This window comes from Phacochoerus africanus, chromosome 14, assembly GCF_016906955.1.
Source record: "Phacochoerus africanus isolate WHEZ1 chromosome 14, ROS_Pafr_v1, whole genome shotgun sequence".
Taxonomy (NCBI): domain Eukaryota; kingdom Metazoa; phylum Chordata; class Mammalia; order Artiodactyla; family Suidae; genus Phacochoerus; species Phacochoerus africanus.
The window spans coordinates 33,948,821-33,968,467 of NC_062557.1; the positions used below are offsets into that span (position 1 = coordinate 33,948,821).

Here is a 19,647-nt window from a genome sequence, read left to right on the forward strand (position 1 = left end):
AGATAAAGAAGGCTAATAGATGACTTCCGGGCACACTGTTGGACCACATATCACTGTGGAGATGTTTTTATGCAGAAAGATTCAGCATCTTCCCGTCCTCTACAAATTACACTTATGTAGGGGTTCTAAGTCTTATCACCTGTTCCCGAGACCCCACTCTATAGCTCAGAGTTTAGGCACCAGTTCTGGGGTCCAGATGCCTGGGTTCAAATTCAGGTATAAACGTACTGACAGTGATGCTGAGTAAGGACTTTCACAGCCCTATGCCTCAGTTTCCCAATCTGGGAAATGGGAGTATTCATACTAATTTCAAATAATAGCTATGGGAGAAAGTAATGTATGTAAATCCCCCCAGAAAAGTGACTGGCATACAGGAGATAAGCAGCTCTTGTCATTGTCATCCCACACCTTGTCTGCCTGCTTCAAACCAAGTTCTCCTCCTGTGTTTCTTCAAACCTCAAACCCCTATCAGGTGCATCAGGAGAACAGAGGGAGGGTCCCCAGTATGGTTAGAGCTAGGCCAGTTCTTCTGGGCACAGCATCCCCCAGACCTTCCTCTCAAGCTGGGCCTGAGCCCTGAGGACACAAAGGGGGCAGGTGACTGGCTGGACCCGACTCCAGATAGCTTGGCTCAGCATTTTTGCAGAAGATAAATCTGAGTGTCCCCTTGCAGATTCCAAGAGCCCAGGCCTGGCAGATGGGGATGATGTGCGAGTAGAAGGCTGGCACCATCACCAGGCCCTGTGGGACTCCGGGCTTCATCATGGAGCAGGGGCTGCTTCTTCCGCCCACCTGTTGGAGCTGGGCAGCTCTCTTTGCCTTTTTCCCCTGCATCCTCCTTCTCTGGTTACAAACGCCCTCCGTCTCATGTACATTAATAAGCATGATGGTGAGTGGTTCTCAGACTTTGCCATGTGGTAGAATCACCTGAGGAGCTGCTACAGTCTGATTCCCAGGCTAAATCCCAAATCAATTAAACCGGAATCTCTGGGAATAGGACTGAAGCAACGGAGATGATTCCAGTGGAGGATAAGTTTGAGAACCAGTGTTGTAGAGTGGTGTTTCTCAAGCCTGACAGTGCATACAACTGTGAGTTTGTTAAAATGTACTTTCCAGTTCAGTTGGTCTGGAGCAGAGTCTGCAATTCTGTTTCTGACAAGCTCCTGGATGACCTAGACACTGCTGGTCTGCAGACCAAACTTTGAGTAGCAAGGTTGTAAAACTGTGGTTCTCAAATGTGAGCATGTATCAGAATCATCTGGAGGGGTTTTAAAAATACACCTTATGGAGTTTCCACTGTGGCACAGTGGGTTAAGGTGCCAGTGTTGCCACAGCTGCGGCTGGGATTCCATTCCTGGCCTGGAACTTCCATATGCCCTGGTGTGGCCAAAAATAGAACAGAACAGAACAGAACAGAATAGAATAGAACAGAATAGGGAGTTCCTATCTTGGCTCAGCAGAAAGGAACCCGACTAGTATCCATGAGGATGTGGGTTCAATCCTTGGCCTTGCTCAGTGGGTTAAGGATCCGAATGAGCTGTGGTGTAGGTTTCAGACGAGGCCTGGATCCACCGTGCCTATAGGCCTAGGCTGGCAACTGCAGCTCCGATTTGACCCTAGCCTAGGAACCTCCCTGTGCTGTACCTGTGGCCCTAAAAAGCAAGATAGATATAGATATATAGATATATAATAGATATAATAAAATAAATAAAATAAAATAAAATACACCCCAGGTTTGGATTCAGGAAATCTGGAGTAGGACCCAATAACATGCATTTCTAATAAGCTCACAAGTGAGGCTGATTCCGATGCATAGAGTACAGTTTGAGCAGCAGGGTGTAGACGATGGAGCACAGGGTTTTTTGTTTGGTTTGTTTTTTTGTGTGTTTTAGGACCACACCAGTGGCATATGGAAGTTCCCAGGCTAGGGGTTGAATCGGAGCCTACACCACAGGCACAGCAACACAGGATCTGAGCCACGCCTGCAACCCACACCACAGCTCAAGGCAACACTGGATACCCAACCCATTGAGTAATGCTGGGGATCGAACTCGCATCCTCATGGATACTAGTCAGATTTTTTTCTACTGCACCACAATGGGAACTTCAGGAGCACAGGTTTTGAAGCAAGGCAGGCCTGGGCCCTATTTTCTGACTTCACACCTTGCTAGCTCTTGAATAAGTTACCTAACCTTTCTGAATTATCATTTCATCATCTGTAAAGTGCCCATTAGTGGGCAAGATTTTTTTTTTTCCTTTTCTATTTAGGGCTGCACCTATGGCATTTGGAGGTTCCCAGGCTAGGGGTCTAACCAGGGTGGTAGCTGCCGGCCTACACCACAGCCACAGCAATGTGGGATCCAAACCATGTCTGTAGCCTACACCACAGCTCATAGCAATGCTGGATCCTTAACCCACTGAGGGAGGCCAGAGATTGAACCCACACCCTCGTGGATACTAGTCAAGTTCTTAACCCACTGAACCACAGTAGGAACTCCAGCATCAGGATCTTTTTTAATTACTCGGGTAATTCTACTCTGCAGCCAGCACTAGGTACTGGCTTGGCGCCAGACCCTCACTTTAGTGCATATCAGAAGCACAGATTGCTGGGCTGTACCCCAGAGTTTCTGACTCAGTAACTGGGGCTGAGAACTGGCATTTCTAAAAAGGTCCCAGGTGCTGGGGCTATGCTGGGGCGGGAGGTGGGTGGGGGGTGTTACACTGATCCACTAGCTATCAGTAAAGAATGCAAAGAGCATGGGAGTTCCTGTCGTGGCACAGTGGTTAACGAACCCAACTGGTAACCATGAGGTTGCGGGATTGATCCCTTGACCTCGCTCAGTGGGTTAAGGATTGGGCATTGCTGTGAGCTGTGGGGCAGGTCTCAGACGCGGCTCGGATCCCACATTGCCATGGCTACAGTGTAGGCCTGCAGCTACAGCTCCAACTGGACCCCTAGCCTGGGAACCTCCATATGCTGTGGGTGTGGCCCTAAAAAGACATAAAAAAGAAAAAAAAAAAAAGAATGCAAAGAGCCAGGGTTAGAGGATAATCTTGATTGGTCCGGTCCAAACACTAGGTCTGAAGCATCATCAGCTGTCCAGGGCTGTCCAGGTATATCAATTTACAAGCCCACCTGGGTCTACCTGGGCAGGGGGCAGGGCAGAACCTTTCTGTAGGGGAAGCAGGAGGAATCTGCCCTTGTCTGTCCAGAAGGAGAACGGCCAATGAACTCAAACATGGAATCGGGGGAAGAGCAGTGACTTTGGCCTGGGCGACCCAGAGCCCAGAAACAAGATGTGCAGGTTGAAGCCACAAGGAGGCTCAAAGCCCAACACCAGAAAGAACTTTTTGACCTTGAGACCTGCCTTTTCTGGAAAGGGCACCAGCTTCCTCTCTTGGCAGTGAGCTCCCTGGCGTGGGAAGGAGTCCAGCGGAGCCGTCGAGGGGGGCGGGGGAACGAGAGAGATTTGAACCGGGAGATCTCTGCGGGCCCTTTGAAGTCGGAGATGACACATCCCTGCAGCCTCCAGGCAGCCGTTACTCTAGCAGTTTTCTGTTTATTTAGGGAGGTGACCGGCTGGAGCTTTCGCAAGAGACCAGTGTTTCCTCTGCCTGTCAGCAAGCGGTTTACTTTCCCAGGGCAAACAGGAAGGCGGCCCCGCCAGCAGGTGGGCGAGGCTGCGGTGCGGGCGGTGATGGCAGGTGTCGCCTGAGAGGGCGCTGCGTGCGCTGCGGGCACACCAGGCTGGTGGCCCCAGGGCACGGGGCACGCGGGGGAGGGTCAGCCCACGCGCCGCCACGTCAGAGCACCAAAGAGAACACCACGTCTTTATTACATGAATTCCTAGGAAACAGCTCCAAGAAAAAACCCACACGTAGGAGAAAAACAAAAACAAAACTAACAAAGCCACATACACGGACCAGGACTGGGACTCCCCCTCTTCTGCGCCCGGATCGTCCGGGGGCCATAGGGGGTGGTGGGGATCGGGAGGGTGCCCGCGCTTCCGCCCACTTCCAACACCCACTGCCGCGCAGCTGGGCTGGCTCCCCGCGCTAGGGAGGGAGCCTCGTGCCTGCCCAGGCTTGCGGGGTCTCCCGAGGTCAGCGCCTGCCCATCTCCGCGGGCGGGGCCGCAGAGGCGGGGCTGCCTCCCTCCCATTGGCAGTGCTTGGTGTTGGGTCGGGTTCGTAGTAGGGCTATTGTTCTCTTCCTTTTGGACCCTTCGCCTTCTCACTCTCCGCAAGGGGCACCCAGCAAGCCCTTCCATCCCAGCGGCTCCCACGGGGGCTGGCCTGCCCCTCGGTCCTGCACCCTCTCTGGGTTACTAAAGAACTGGCCACTGCCCACCCTTAGCAACAGCAGAACTTCTAGTCCAGCTAGGGGGTCAGAGCCCTTAAGCCCCCACTGTCATGGGACTGCAGGGTCCCCCCCCCCAGAACTGGCTTTTGTCTTCTGCCAGAATAAAGACTATCCCTGCCTGGCCAGAATCCTCCAGCTCCGGGGTGGCCGGCCTCCCCATCCCTGCTGGGGACTCTGTTTCGGCCCCTAACAGATGTAGAGTGAGGGGCCGGGGCAGGGCAGTCAGCAGATACCTCTCTGGAGTGGCCCATCACTCTGCAGAGGGGGCCTAAGCAACGCCCAGGGCTCTCTTACCCAGTGCTCTGTGCAGGGGTGACTGAGGACCAGCACTCCCAGGGGAAAGGCTGAGATGCGAATAAAGGGCCCAAGGTGCCTGGAAGGGAGCTGGGGGGTGGGGAGGGGATCAGGCAGTGTCTATGCTCCTGCAACACAGACCAGGACAGGGGGAAGGCAGGGGCTCTACCTTCAGGCCAGTGAGCCACCGATGGGGTCATCCTGCCTTTTGGGGTCCTCCAATCTTTGCCTGTTTTCTGGGGGAAATTTTTTTTTTTTTTTCAAGAAAAGGGTAGATCCCGCATTTCCACTCATCCTCCATAGAACAGCCTGGCTACAAAAGGGCCTGGTTGGCTGTGGCCCCACCCCACCCCACCCCAGGTCCTTCCTCCAATCACAGCATGCAACTCCAAAGTTCTGAGTCCCTGGACAGTGGCAGTGGCAGTGGCAGTGGCTGGGCTGGACTGTGGCCGGAGAATCACTGGGCCTCAGAACTCAAGCACCATCTGTCCGGCTGCAGCTGGGCTCTTCAGCTGGGGGCCAGTTTGCTGTCTGGCTGCCTCCCCTGGCTCAGATTGTGGCCGGTGAGGAGGAACTGCTGGCACCTGGTAGGAAAAGGGACAGGAGGAGGCTTTTTCAATGGAATCCAGTGGTTGTTTCCTCATCACTGGTTCGTGGAGAGATGGTTTGGGGCAAGAAGCTTCCAAAGACAAGAGCCCTCTCCTTCCCCCTGAGACTCTATGTCAGCCTTGGGACTCTGCCTGGGGTCACACCCGTCAATCCCAGCTCCTAGAAACATTCCAGCTTGCAGATCAGCAGGGACTCTGGCAGCTGGAATTGGTGGCGGCGGGGGGGGGGGGGGGGGGGGGGGAATGCTGGAATGGGTGTGGAAGCAGCTGGGCTGAGAGGTAGGGGAGTGCCTGGCCTGCTCAGTGATACAGGGATAGCTCAGCTAAGCTACCTGCAGGGGCAGAAAGGTAAAGTGGGGTTGGAATTTGGTGGGACCCTCACGCCAGGCTGAAGAGGCCCGGAGCCTTTACTGAGAAGAGGCATTCAAAGAGCAAGGGAGAGGAGTTCCCGTCGTGGCGCAGCAGAAATGAATCTGACTAGGAACCATGAGGACGCAGGTTGGATCCCTGGCCTCCGCTCAGTGGGTTAAGGATCTGGCGTTGCCATGAGCTATGGTGTAGGTCACAGAGGCGGCTTGGATCCCCCACTGCTGTGGCTGGCGGCTACAGCTCTGATTCGACTCCTATCCTGGGAACTTCCATATGCTGCGGCGTGGCCCTAAAACGACCAAAAAAAGAAAAAAAAAAAAGAGCTAGGGGAAAAGGGGAACTCAAGTGGTGGTGTTCTGGTGATTCGTGAACAGAGCAGAGGCAGTGAAGACACTAGCAGCTGATAAGAGGCACCAGGGCAGTGATGGGAGGACTAAGGAAGAGAAAGGAAATGAGCAAGTCGGGAGAGGGGACGGTCTGGCTTTCAGTGAGTTGACAGCCAGGACCAGAAAGACCATCACGGGTGCAGCTGGGGCTTTGGAGCGGATCTGGAGACCTAAGACGGAGACTCAGATGTGGGGGCCAAGTGCACAGAAGTGCTGCTGATGCAGTCAAAGAGGCTGGTGGCCCCGCTCGGAAGAGTCGGGAATAGGGAGGCTTCAAAGAGCATCAAGGGCAGCGCTCCCTGAAGAACTGGGATTGAGGGAGTGGGAGGAGCAACAGGAGCCCTAAAGCGCCAGAGAATCCACAGCAGAGCGGAAGGGGCCCAGGACTCCCGGAGCCGCAGGAGTCAAGGGAGGACAGGTTCGGGGGAGAGGCTGTGCAGAAGAGAGCGCTAGAGGACGAGACACAGGAAAAGGCCCCAGACCTGGCAGGTGACCCTGAGTCGCCAGCCTGCAATGGGTGAAGGAGGATGCCACTTTTCTGCAAGGTGGGTGATGAAGGAAAATATGGAGGTTTTTTTTTTTTTTTTTTTTAAGGGCTGCACCTGCGGCATATGGAAATTTCCAGGCTAAGGGTCCAGTTGGAGCTACAGCTGCCAGCCTACACCACAGCCACGGCCACACGAGATCCAAGCCACATCTGTGACTTAACACCATCGCTCACGGCAACGCCAGATCCTTAACCCACTGAGGGAAGCCAGGGATCGAACCCGCAACCTCATGGATGCCATTTGGGTTCATTGACTGCTGAGCCACGACCAGAACTCCGACTTTTGGGTTTTAAGATCAGGGGGCGGTGGGGGGGGGGGAAGAGGAGGATGTCGCCTTGAAGAAGGAGCCGCGAAGGGGAACGCTGGAAGACTCAGGAGAGAAACAAACGATGAGCAAAGTCCTGATGGGGGTGGCTTTGAGCTGGCACATCGCCCCTGGGGACCAGTGAGAAGGAGGTGGCAGCGGCACTGCGAGGGACTGGGGGGGGGGGGCGCCCCTTGGCTGGCTTTGTTTCCGCATTCCAGACCAGCAGGAAGCACGGGGGAAACCACGTGGGTGAGGAGAACCTGAGAGAACAGAAAGGGTCTGGAAGTGCCTGGTACAGGGTGTGGCGGTGAGTCAACCAGATGTGATGCGAAGCATCCCAGGCTGAGGGGAGAGGGCACCTGTGCCATTCCTGGCTGTGTCCTGCACACCTGGTCTCTCCCTTCACTGTACCTACCCCGAGGGGAGCCAGGATTGCTCCAGAGCCTGAAACAGGGCCATACTCGCCACACCGAGAGCTCAGGAAAGCCCTGTAGATGGCTGATGCCTGGGACCAGGACAGCTACGGGGGGTGGGGAGGGGGAGGCGGGCAGGTTCCTGATGAGGAAGGGGCTGGAAGAGGGCCAGGTTCCTCTGAGCCCCGGAGGAGGTGTTGACATGCCCTGTTTCGTCTCCAGGGATGCACAGGAAGAGGTGGAAAAGCAGCCTAGAGAGAGCCCAGAGCTCCAGCCAGAATCGGAGCTGCCTGGAGAGAGGGCCGTTTCCTCATCTCCTCCACCAACCCACACGGGCAAGAACGGACATGACCAGGGTGAGGCTATCTCAGGTTTTCTTATACATACATATTTTTTTCTTTTTAGGGCCACACCGGCAGCATGTGGAAGTTCCCAGGCTAGGGGTTGAATCGGAGCTGCAGCTGCCTGCCTACGCCACAGCCACAGCAATGCAGGGTCCGAGCCGCGTCTGCGACCTACAGCACAGCTTCTGGCAATGCTAGATCCCTAACTCACTGAGCGAGGCCAGGGATCGAACCCGCATCCTCATGGATCCTAGTCGGATTCGTTTCTGCTGCACCACAAGGGGAACTCCAGTTTTTCTTAAATGGTTCTTAGTGTGCTGTGTGTCCTGGCTGCTCATCTGTGCCGTAAACCATTCAAAGTCAAAGCTGATTTTTCTTTTCCTGTTCCTATCATCTGGCATAGGCAGGTGTGATTATCTTTGGTCAAATAAGAGGGAAAAAATGCAAAAGACTAGTTCCCATGGAGAAGCCCCTGCCACAACAACAAGGGAAGGAACCCCAGACCTGTGTCATCCAGTCACCTGAGCCTGATGCCTCTGGACCCCTGAGAAGACACCTGGGTGTGGGCAGGGCCTTACCTCTTACTGTCCTTCCCTTAGCGCTTCCTCCACCTTGGCCGCCTCCTGTCGCCTTCCCCGGAAGTCATCATCTGCAAAGCAGAGGGAACAACCTCATCCTGCACCCTGCAGGGTCGCACTCAGGCATGTCCCCCAGGTGGGGCAAGACAGAGACCCAGCCCTCTCCACCCCGCTGTTGCTGGGGGCACATGCTGATCCCCAGGGGTGATGTGGGGGTCTGGTGAGAGGCAGCGGGGCCCAGAGTGGGGTTAGGGCCACCCCCGGCTGCTGCTCTGGCTCCATCCCGGAGCTCTGAGACCTTGCACAAGCTCTTTCCTCAGTTTCCCTCATCTGTAAAATGAGATGAGGAGGTTGGACCATCCAGAGGACCTCTGAGCCCTTCTGGTCCTCGTTTCTGGAAGTCTCCTGACCACCAAAGGGCCCCTGTGCTCTGAGGCAGGAGCGACAGGGTTTGGCTGCGGGCCTAGGAATGTCTGAGGCGGCATCTTCTGCCCCCCGTGCCTCGGGGAGGGATTGAATGAACGTGGTAAGGCCTCTGGGCCCCAAGACTGAAACTGCCCTGTGCTTGGCTCTCAAGAGGCCTGTCTGGGAGTTTCTGTCATGGCGCAGTGGTTAACGAATCCGACTAGGAACCATGAGGTTTTGGGTTCGATCCCTGGCCTTGCTCAGTGGGTTAAGGATCCAGCGTTGCCGTGAGCTGTGGTGTAGGTCACAGATGTGGTTTGGATCCCACGTTGCTGTGGCTGTGACATAGGCCAGTGGCTATAACTCCAATTCGACCCCTAGCCTGGGAACCTCCCTATGCCACAGGAGCGGCTCAAGAAAAGGCAAAAAGGCAAAAAGACCAAAAAAAAAAAAAAAAAAGGCCTGTCTGTCCCTTCACACCCCTGAGGATATTCCCCAGAAACAGCACCTGGCAGAGTGTGCTCAGGAGATCTAGGTGGAGATGTGGCCAGGCCCCCTTTCAGGAGTAGAAGGAAGGGAGAGGCAATATGGACCAAGTCGGGGAGACCCATTTCTTTGGGTCACCTGCCCACCCACCCTGATGGGTCTCCCAGGTCGGGTGTCCCCTCCCGGACAGGTTGGGTCCACCTGTGAAAGACCCAGGGCCTCCTCTTGGAGGGCCACCCATCACAGGCAGCTCAGAGCTCCCACTTCTCCCCGAGCCACGCTCCCCCTGCCCCGCCTCACCGCAGGTATGGCCCTCCACATCGTCCAAGAGATTGGCTGTTGATGCCGCAGCTCCCAGCCTGCCAGGCCATTCAGGAAAACTGTCCCGGGAATAGGTGGACCCAGCCATGGTGTTCCCAGCTGCAAGCTCAGGAGGCCTGCACTACACCAGCCTTATCCCCCCAAGCTCCCTGTCACCTCCTATAAGCTCCTTTTCTTTTCCTTACTTTTTTGTCTTTTTAGGAGGTTCCCAGGCTAGGGGTCTAATCAGAGCTACAGCTGCCGGCCTCTGCCACAGCCACAGCAATGCGGGATCCAAGCTGCGTCTGCAACCTACACCACAGCTCACAGTAACGCTGGATCCTTAACCCACTGAGCGAGGCCAGGGATTGAACCCACAACCTCATGGTTCCTAGTCAGATTTCTTTCTGCTGCGCCACGATGGGAACTCCATAAGCTCCTTTTCTTGGGGTCAGGTGAGCAGCCAGGCCCTGACTCACCCAACTCCCACCTCTGGGGACAGAGAAGCAACTTTCTCCCTGTTCTCCTTTGGCTGCTCAGCCTCTAATAGCCTGGGTCCTGTTTGACAAGCATGGCTAAGAGTTTGGGTAAAATGGTAGAGAATCTTATCATGAACTAGAGGAAACAAAAGTGAGAAGGCAGGGCCGAGGGGCTTGAAATGAAAAGGTGGAATTCTTTTTTTCTTTTTTTAGGGCTGCGCCTGTGGCATATGGAGGTTCCCAGGCTAGGAGGCAAATCAGAGCTGTAGCTGCCGGCCTACACCACAGCCACAGCAACACAGGATACAAGCTACGTCTGTGACCTGCACCACAGCTCACGGCAACGCCACATCTTTAACCCACTGAGCGAGGCCAGGATCAAACCCACATCCTCATGGTTCCTAGTTGGGTTCGTTAACCACTGAGCCACAAAGGGAACTCTGAGAATGTGGAATTCTTAATTCAACTTAAGATAATAAGGAGGAATTCCCGTTGTGGCTCAGTGGGTTAAGAACCGGACTAGTATCCATGAGGAAGTGGATTCAATCCCGGCCTCACTCAGTGGGTTAAGGGTCTGGCGTTGCCACAAACTTTAGGTTGTGGATGTGGCTCAGATCCCAAGTTGCTGTGGCTGCGGTGTAGGCTGGCAGCTGCAGCTCTGATTTGACCCCTAGCCTAGGAACTTCCATATGCCGCAGGTGCAGCTATAAAAAGAAAAAAAGAAATGAGGGAAAGGGGAGTTCCCGCTGAGGTACATTGGGTTAATGACCTGACTTGTCTCTGTGACGGTGCCAGTTTGATCCCTAGCCCAGCATAGCAGGTTAAGGATCCAGTGTTGCCAATCTGGCTTGGATTCAATTCCCTGGGAACTTCCGCATGCTACAGGTACGGCCCAAAATGGAAAAAAGAAAGAGAGAGAAGGAAAGGAAAGGAAAGGAAAGGAAAGGAAAGGAAAGGAAAGGAAAGGAAAGGAAAGGAAAGGAAAGGAAAGGAAAGGAAAGGAAAGGAAAGGAAAGGAAAGGAAAGGAAAGGAAAGGAAAGGAAAGGAAGAAATAAATTAGGAAAAGGTTTGGTGATTTCAATGGAAGAACCAAGTTTTCTCCCAAGATGCAGATTACCCCAGAAAAAAGTTGAAAAGCTGTGGGAGCACTTCTGAGCCTACCCTGGCCTGCCCCCCATGCCTTCTGGTGGGGATCAAGGTTGGCACCAAGAGACCAGGTGGCAGACTGGCAGCAGGGCTGGCAGTGGAGAGGGGAGGGCACAGGGCCCCGTCCCCGTCTTGGGGAAGGGGCAGCCTCGGAGTCCAGCTCAGGGTTCTAGCGCCCTTGGCATCCTCCGCCCCCACCCCGGGCCAGGCTGGAAAGGATACGACTGATGTTTCAGCAAGTGTTTCCTCTTCGACTTCCTCATCTTGGTCTTCTCTGAGAAAGCCCTGGCCAGTTCAAAGAGCTTCCTCTGGGTGGCTGTGGGCAGAGAGATCTGTGAGCATGCAGCCAGGGTGGCAGGGAGCTGCCCTCAGGATGGAGGGCAGGGGGGCAGGCTGGTGGGGGAGGCGGGGAGGGGGCAGCAATCGCAGACCAAGGCAGGCTGGCCGCCCCTGGCAGGAGGGAGGCTGCCATCCCAGGTCAGCCGACAGGGGCAGCACAGGCCACCAAGAGCCTGGCCAGGGCCAGCAGCCAGCAGCCGGAGATCCGGGTACTCCTCCTTCCCCAGCTGTGACAGACGGCGACGCATCTTGGCTTTCTTTCCTGCCACCTCCCCTTGTCCCCGCTCCACCTCCAGAGTTGGTTCTGGGATTTCCATGACTAATCCGAGATTTTCTCTGAAATGGAGCCTGAAAGGATGGCAGCTTCTCTCACACACAGGTTGTGCGTCTGGCTGTGGGGGGGGGTGGGGGGTGTAGGGGGGGATGCAAAGGCGAGCCCCGGCTAGCACAACTTTGTGAGAAGAGGTCACTGACCCCGAGGGCCTCCCACCCACAGAAAGTGGACTTAGCTCGGGCCTCCTCACTCAGTCAGGGCCCAAAAGCCGAGCCCCCACAAGCCACCAATAATGTAAAGTCTAAAATGGGGGGGGGAGCGGTCAGGACATTATTATTTTTCTACAGACAGCTGGCTCAAGAGGATTTAAATCTTAATTTGCGTCCAGACTCAGCTGCACAGGGGAGTGAGGCAGGAGAGCCTGAGGGAGCCCGCTGTGATTAAAATGTTACTTTGGTTCACCAAGAATCAGCTGCATTGAAAATTCTGGGTGGGGAGCTCCCGTCATGACTCAGGGGTTAACGAATCCGACTAGGAACCATGAGGTTGCGGGTTCGATCCCTGGCCTTGCTCAGTGGGTTGAGGATCTGGCGTTGCCATGAGCCGTGGTGTAGGTTGCAGACGCAGCTCAGATCCTATGTGGCTGTGGCTGTGGTAGGCTGGCGGCTACAGCTCTGATTGGACCCCTAGCCTGGGAACCTCCATATGCCACGGGAGCGGCCCTAGAAAAGGCAAAAAGTACAAAAAAAAAGGGAAAAAGAAAAAGAAAGAAAATTCTGGGTGGTTCCCTCCAGGGGGACATGGAGGGGAGGGCTGGACTCACATTTTCCCATGTGTTTCAACTTGTCCCTGAATAAGGCATCTTCGGACACAGCAGGGTTGGCATCGCTGGTTCCTGGAAGGGGGAAGACACCCCTGAGGGTCAGCTGGAGAGCGAGAGTGGCACACAGACCCCCGGGGGTGGGGGGAGGAATGGGTCAGGGCTGTCCCCCAGGACAGGGGCTCAGCTCAACCTTCCACTCCAGGAAGGGAGCAAACGGAAGGCTTCTCCCCTAACAGGGAGGTGGGGAGCTTCATGCACGAAGGACACTGGGGCTTGGGGGGCGTTTCTTTCCCCACTCAAGCCTCACTGTCCCCTTTTCTGTAAAAAGGGACAGCGTTACAGAGGGCTGGCTCCCGCAGGCTCCACCCCTCTGACTCCGTGTTCTGTGAAGTCCATCTGCCGTGGTGGTCAGAGTGTCTACACCATGGAAACTACCAGATGCTAGGCACTGGGGCTTCCCCTGCACCCCAACAGGTTATTAAACATTCACTGACACATGTCCGACCTGCCTGCTTCCTGCCACGGTGTGTGAGTTGATGCGGTAAAGAAGGAGGCTCGAGGAGTTCCCGTTGTGGCTTGATGGTAATGAAGACACTAGTTCGATCCCTGGCCTCGCTCAGTGGGTCAAGGATCTGGTGTTGCTGTGGCTGTGGCGCAGGCCAGCAGCTACAGCTCCAATTCAACCACTAGCCTGGGAACCTCCATAGGCTGCAGGTGCGGCCCTAAAAAAGCAAAAAGAGAAGGAGACTCGGGGCACACAGCAGGCACCCCCTTGGGGATTCCCTCCTAGAGTCAGCCTCTCCATGACTCCCCCCCAAACACAGAAGTTCTGACTGGTTAGACAATGAGTGCGAACAGACCTCGTCCCAAAGTCAGGACCCAGGCAGCCCCCCAGAGGCTTCTCGTTCACTCAGCACCCACTCAGGTCTCCCATGGCCCTTCTAAAGCCCCTGCGCTAATCCCGAGTCACCTTGCCTGCTAAGTCCCCGTGAGTCATTCTGATCCATCTCAGTGGGTCCGGGTATCTATAGTTAATTCAGGATCAAGGACAAGAGGCCGCCGTTAAAACCCCCGGATGCACATCTGGCAGGGCCTAAGCTCCCCGCCTGTTGCTTATGAATCAGTTCCACGGGATTTTCTCTCTTCAAGCTGGGATCAGCTGAGCTGCCCATCCTTCTGCTCCCCTCCCCCACGCCACGTAAGATCTGTTTCAGGCAAAAGCTGCCAATTCTTTCTTTGAGGCAGGCAGCCTGTGTGTGTGTGGCGGGGAGGGCACCGGCAGAGCAGGGCCCACTCTGCATACACACAGGCAGAGTCCAGATGTCCAGTGTGCAACCAGGGCCTTCTGGGTGTCTCCAGCTCCAGCTCCCTGCATCTCGGCAGCCTGCTGTCCACCCTGGCTTTCCTTCAGCTGCTTAGGGTTCCTGGAAGGACCTGGCCCTCTCCTGAGGCAATTCTTGCTTCTCACCTTTTTTTTTTTCTTTGTTTGCTTTTTAGGGCCACACTTGCAGGATATGGAAGCCCAGGCCAGGAGTCAAATGGGAGCTCCAGCTGCCAGCCTACACAACGCAGGATCTGAGCCACGTCTGCGACCTACACCACAGCTCATGGCAACACTGGATCCCCGACCCACTGAGTGAGGCCAGGGATCGAACCCGTATCCTCATGGATAGTAGTCAAATTCGTTTCCGATGCGCCACATGGGAACTCCGCTTCTCACCACCTTGAACATGAAGTTCACCATTCCCTTCTCCAACACTAGGGCAGGGCCTGGCCCACGGTAGATATGCTCCAGCTACTGGATGAACGAATAAATGAATGAATGAACTCTTCCCGGACTAATGGTGCCCTTCCCCTTGATACGCATTTGTATAGTTAACAAGTGTGTCCTCAGCTTCGCTGATTCATTTCTCGGGCGCGTCTCCTGTGTTCCCCACAAGACCATAACCTGCCCCAGGTCAGTGACCAGGTCTCCAGGTCCCTCTGCCCCCCCATCCCCCCAGGGGACATTATGTGGTGTGGTGTGTCCCCTTCTTGCTCCAGGCACTTCTAAGGAGTTCAGCCAGCCTGTTGGCCAATCCCAAGAGTGGGCTCCAGCAGCTGCTGGGTTGTAAGAACCTAGGGCTGGATTTCCCATCGTGGCGCAGTGGAAGCCAATCTGACTAGTATCCATGAGGATGCAGGTTCGATCCCTGGCCTTGCTCAGTGGGTTAAGGATCTGGCGTTGCCACGAGAGCTGTGGTGTAGATTGCAGATGCAGCCCAGATCCTGAGGTGCTGTGGCTGTGGCGTAGGCCAACAACTATTGCTCAGATTCGACCCCTAGCCTGGGAACTTCCATTTGCCTCGAGCGCGGCCCTAAAAAGACAAAACAAAAACAAAAACCCCAGGGCTGCTCGCTGGAAGGGCCATCTCACTCCTTGGTGAGTGTAGCAGTGGGGGCAGTGGAGCCCCCGCTCCAGCCTGTGTCGTCACCCTACCCCAAACTCCAAACATGCAAACCACAAACTGGGCTGTGTGCCCCCCACGCCCTCCAGGCCTCCCTCTCAGGAAGCCAAGGTTACCTGGGGCAGGAGAGGGAAAGTCAAATTCGTTTCCCACAGCCACACTGCTGGATGTAGATTTCTGGGACTCGTATTTCAGTCGATCTGGAAAAAGGACCACACTGTGGTCAAGGAAGTTAGCTTCCACCCAGACGCACCCTGCGCTGAGATGCAGGAGGCGGCTGGGGGCCACTCCCAGAATCACACGTGTGCACACAGGCGTTCATGAAATAGGTGCCCATACAATGCCTATGGGCTCTCAAAGAACCAGAATTCTCAGATACAGGAACTACTGCCCTGATGCCCACCTGGAACTTTACTTACTTACTTACTTACTTATTTATTTATTTATTTATTTATTTTGCTTTTTAGGGCCACACCCGCAGCATGCGGAATTTCCCAGGCTAGGGGTCGAATCGGACCTACAGCTGCCAGTCTAAGCCGCAGCCACAGCAACGCTGGATCCGAGCCGCGTCTGCGACCTACACCACAGCCTCAGCAACACCCGATCCCCAACCCACTGAGCGAGGCCAGGGATCGAACCCGCATCCTCACAGATACTAGCTGGATTTGTTTCTGCTGCACCATGACAGGAACGCCCTTTCTTTTTTTCACCTGGAACTTTAGAATGTCACTATTAGAGGGACCTTGAGAAATCGGATTGTCCAGCCCTTTATTTAAAAGGAAAGGCATTGAGCCTCCCAGTGCCTCTGCTGTAGAGCTGGGGCCACCCTTGGGCCTCCTCTGTTTCAGATCAGCCTTTACCCTGCACCCCGTGCTCAGTCACACACAATATGATGTCTCACACACACACACACACACACACACACACACACACACTCCTCTCCCACAGCCCCCTCCCTGTACCCTGCCCCAAATACTCCCACCCTGAAGGGAAAAGGCAACCTGGCCGGGGAGTAGGGTCTTTAACCCAAGGACAATTCAATACCCCAAAAAACTTAAGTGCCCGGCACTAACATCCCCCATTCTGGCACCCATGGACCCACCAGTTCCTGGAGCTCCAGACACATGGTGCTAAAGCCAGTGCCCACACAGAGCAGAATGCAGGGGGACTGGGAGAGGGCACGCCTAAGAGGGCATCCCTCTCTCCTTCTGAGTCCCTGGGGGGTGGTGTGCGGGGGTGGCTGATGACTCAGGCGCCTCTTGGCGGGATTTCGGGGCTCCCACAAGGATAACTGGCCCTCCAGCTCAGTGCCTCTCCTGAGCTCCAGGCTAAAGCCAACATCACCCCCTCCTTCAGCCCTGGAGCCGTGGCCGCCACACCCCAATGGAGGTACCACCTCTCTCCAGGGCGAGGAGGAAGTCACGGTTGCGCTGCAGCTCCTTCATGAACTCCTCGTTCTGCAGGAAGAGGGCAATCCTCTCGTCCTCCAAGTACTGCTTCCAGCGACTGTCCTGGTCCCGGGGCCCGGGCCCGGCTGCAGGGGTCAGGCCTCCCTCTGTGCTGGTGGGCTTGGAGCCCCCGGAGTTAGCCTGAGGAGGAGAGCGAGCTTGTGAACCACCTGCTGCCAAGGACACACGTTGCACAAATATCCACGCACACCTGGGGGTACCCGGGTCCTTCCCAGGATGCTCCAGCCGCACCCTGCGGCCAGCACCTCCTATGTGGATCTAGTCATCCGCCAAAATCCAACTTAACAGGCCAGCGACCTCTCTGCAGAGGAAGCAGCAAAGGCTTAAAAACTACTCCCTGGGCGTTCCCGTCGTGGCTTAGCAGACTAGAATCCACGAGGACTGGGGTTCGATCCCTGGCCTTGCTCAGTGGGTTAAGGATCCAGCGTTGCCGTGAGCTGTGCTGTAGGTCACAGAGACGGCTCAGATCCTGCGTTGCTGTGGCTGTGATATAGGCTGGCAGCTATAGCTCCAATTCAACCCTTATACTGGGGACCTCCATATGCTGCTGGTGCGACTCTAAAAAGACCAAAAAAACCCAAACTACTCCCTGCCCTACCATGGACCACCCCATTCCTTTATCAAAGCCTGAGCAGTCCTGGAGAGAGATCTGCAAACTGCTCCGCAGCCTACACATGGGTCTCCAAACTCAAAGCTCTCCCTGGACCAGCTGTCACAGGGGAGACACGCTGCAAGGGCCAACCTCTGCGGAGAAGCCTCCCTGGCCCTTTCCCAGGGGAGGGAAGGAAGGTGCTCTGGTCCTCTGCCATTGACCACCCCCGACCCACTGCCTCCAGCCTGGGGTGAAGGCCGCAGCCAAAGAGGGTCCTCGGGGCTGTCACCTTCCCCGGGGGGAAGAGGAAACCTCCAGGTCCAGACAGGAGATGAGGCTTTTGGTTCAGCATTTTTGTCCCCCTATAATCACAAAGCATCAAAAATAGTTCTGCCTGGGCTTAAACACCCGGCCTGGCAGGAATGGTGTGGGTGAGCAGAGATGCCGCCCAGGCCAGGGCTGGAGGGGACGCCCCACTACCTGTATGCTGTCCAGTTGCTGGGGCAGGATGCGGAGAAAGTCTTCAGGGAGGTTGCCTAGCAGTGGGGGGTTCCAGTTCCGATAGCGCCTCTGGCTGGAAGGGGGCACTGAGCCCAGCACATCGATGCTGGAAGAGGAGAGGTGACAATGAGGAAGACACAGTCAGGCCCACACACAGCTGTCCTGGCCCATCACACCAGGACGATGCTCCGAACGGCACTCCCGCGCCAAGGCTTCCCTGGGTCTCCACGGCCTCTGGCACAAAGGCCCGGCGCTCTAGCTCACCTTCTCAACCGGGCCTCGGCTCACCCCCAGCCTCTGGGCCTGGGCTCCTGCTGCACCAGACCTTCGCTGCTCCTAGCACCCAGCGCCTTCAAGGTCCCTGGGCCTAGAGAGCTCTGTATTCACGACGCTCATGTTGGTTGTGGATTTAGACGTGGACTTGGGGGTCATCTCCATGTTGGGTGTTAGGATTTTTTTTTTTTTTTTGGTCCCCTGTTTTGGCCACCCCATGGCTTATGGAATTCCTGGGCCAGGGATCAGATCTGAGCTGCAGTTGCAACCTACGCTGAACGCAGCAACCCTGAAGCCTTTACCCCACTGTGCGGACTGGGGATCGAACCCGCGCCCAGCAAGAGATGCCACCAATCCTGTCGTGCCAAAACGGGAACTCCAGGTGTTGTGGTCTCAGACATGGTTACAGGGGTCATGTCCATGCTGGCTATTGTAGTTTTAGCCATGGCTGCAGGGATCATATGCTTTCACGCTCTGTCCCCAGCACCCAGCACGACATGAGCTTACAGCTGCGAATAGGTATACTCCAAGTGGAACAGACAGAGCTGCCAACAGCCCAGCCCGCCCCAATGTTGGTTTGCTGGGGCTGGGGGATGTGGGGATACCAAGATCCCCACAGGGCAGGGGAGGGCAGGCTCCAGATCTGGTGTAGAGACAAGCCAGCACAGTAGTCCCGGTCGTCCCCTGTGAGACCCTGTCCCCTCTGGGGCTCAGCTTCTTCATCTACAAACTGCTTCCCCCCACCCTGCCCAGGCATAGAGGAGCCCCTCTGGAGGCTGTTGAGGTACATGGAGGTGCGGGCTTGGAAGGGGTCTTGTTCCAAGGGGCCCGGGGGCGCCGCTCTCCTGGGCTAGGCGAGGCCAGCAGCGAGGTGGGCGGGAGAGGAAGGAGGCCATGGCCGGCGTGCGCCCTGCCTGATCCCCAACCTCCCGCCCTGCCATCCTTGGCCTGAGGGAAGCCTGGGGCCCCAGCCAGGAGCTCCCCACGGCTCCTCGGCAGCCTGCAGCGTGGCAACCGCAAGACACGTGTTCTGCTGAATCAGGGAAATGACACACAGAGAAGGCAGCCGAGGAGGGCCGGCGGGGAGGTGGGGGCCACTCTCCCTCGGGTCTGGCTTTGATTTGGTCTCCAGCTCCAGGAATCCCGCCCGCCCCCTCACTGGAGGGGAGCTTTTCCGGGCTGCCACTGACTGTGGAAATAACTTCCTTTCCTTTTCTATTTTGGGCGGGTGGCCTGGCAGGCTGAGGGGGCAGGGCGGGGGTGGCAGCAGACAGGATAACTAGCTGCTAAGTGCGTGGTGGGAGCCCGGCCCGCAGACGGGAGCCAGGGAACCCCAGCCCATCTCACTGTGCAGATGCAGGACGGGTCTGGAGAAGAGCCTGCATCATACGTAGCCCAGGCACGCTTCCTTCTCGCCTCCCGCCACTGTTGGTGGCTTCATTTTTCTCTAAAGACCAAAGAGTCAGCGAAGCAGCTGGCCCGTTGCCTCTCAGGGACTTGAGGACCCCTTCTGGTTGACCTGGCACCCTGGGGAAATCCTCTCTAGGGTCGCCACCCTTCCTCAGGGACTTCACCCAGGACATGGGTCCCCCAGTTCAACCCCAGCCAGAGCCACCCTGGAAAGCTGTGGGGAGAGGAGCCTCAGAGTTGCAGCTGGACCCCTCTAGCCATCTGTTACTGAAAACTCGAGTGAGAAGGGGCCAAAGACCAGGAGCCTGTGTGTCCCGGCTGCGGGGCTCAGCCCCCTCCCAGTCCCCCTGCCCAGGGCATCGGCAGATGAGAGTGGATCTGCACACAGCTGCGAGAGCCAGGGGGCCCCTGAGCGCAGGCGGCCAGGCAACTCCATTGTGGTCGGAAAGGAATGTCAGAAATGAGCTGAGAGGCAAATAAAAAACTTCCAAGG

The 19,647-nt window shown here is 56.0% G+C and overlaps 1 protein-coding gene across 1 annotated transcript in view; it reads right to left on the reverse strand.

The window, feature by feature from the left end:
• Positions 1-3,817: 3,817 nt before the first annotated feature.
• Positions 3,818-19,647, reverse strand: part of CUEDC1 (CUE domain containing 1) — an 89,109-nt gene continuing 73,279 nt past the window's right edge. The window contains exons 4-11 of the mRNA XM_047757314.1: positions 17,451-17,577; positions 16,306-16,498; positions 15,026-15,109; positions 12,463-12,534; positions 11,249-11,342; positions 9,401-9,459; positions 8,210-8,280; positions 3,818-5,240 (exon numbers count right to left, since the gene is read on the reverse strand). Of these exons, the coding sequence (XP_047613270.1) occupies positions 8,213-8,280; positions 9,401-9,459; positions 11,249-11,342; positions 12,463-12,534; positions 15,026-15,109; positions 16,306-16,498; positions 17,451-17,577 (697 nt within the window). The 3' untranslated portion in view covers positions 3,818-5,240; positions 8,210-8,212. The remainder of the gene's footprint in view (positions 5,241-8,209; positions 8,281-9,400; positions 9,460-11,248; positions 11,343-12,462; positions 12,535-15,025; positions 15,110-16,305; positions 16,499-17,450; positions 17,578-19,647) is intronic.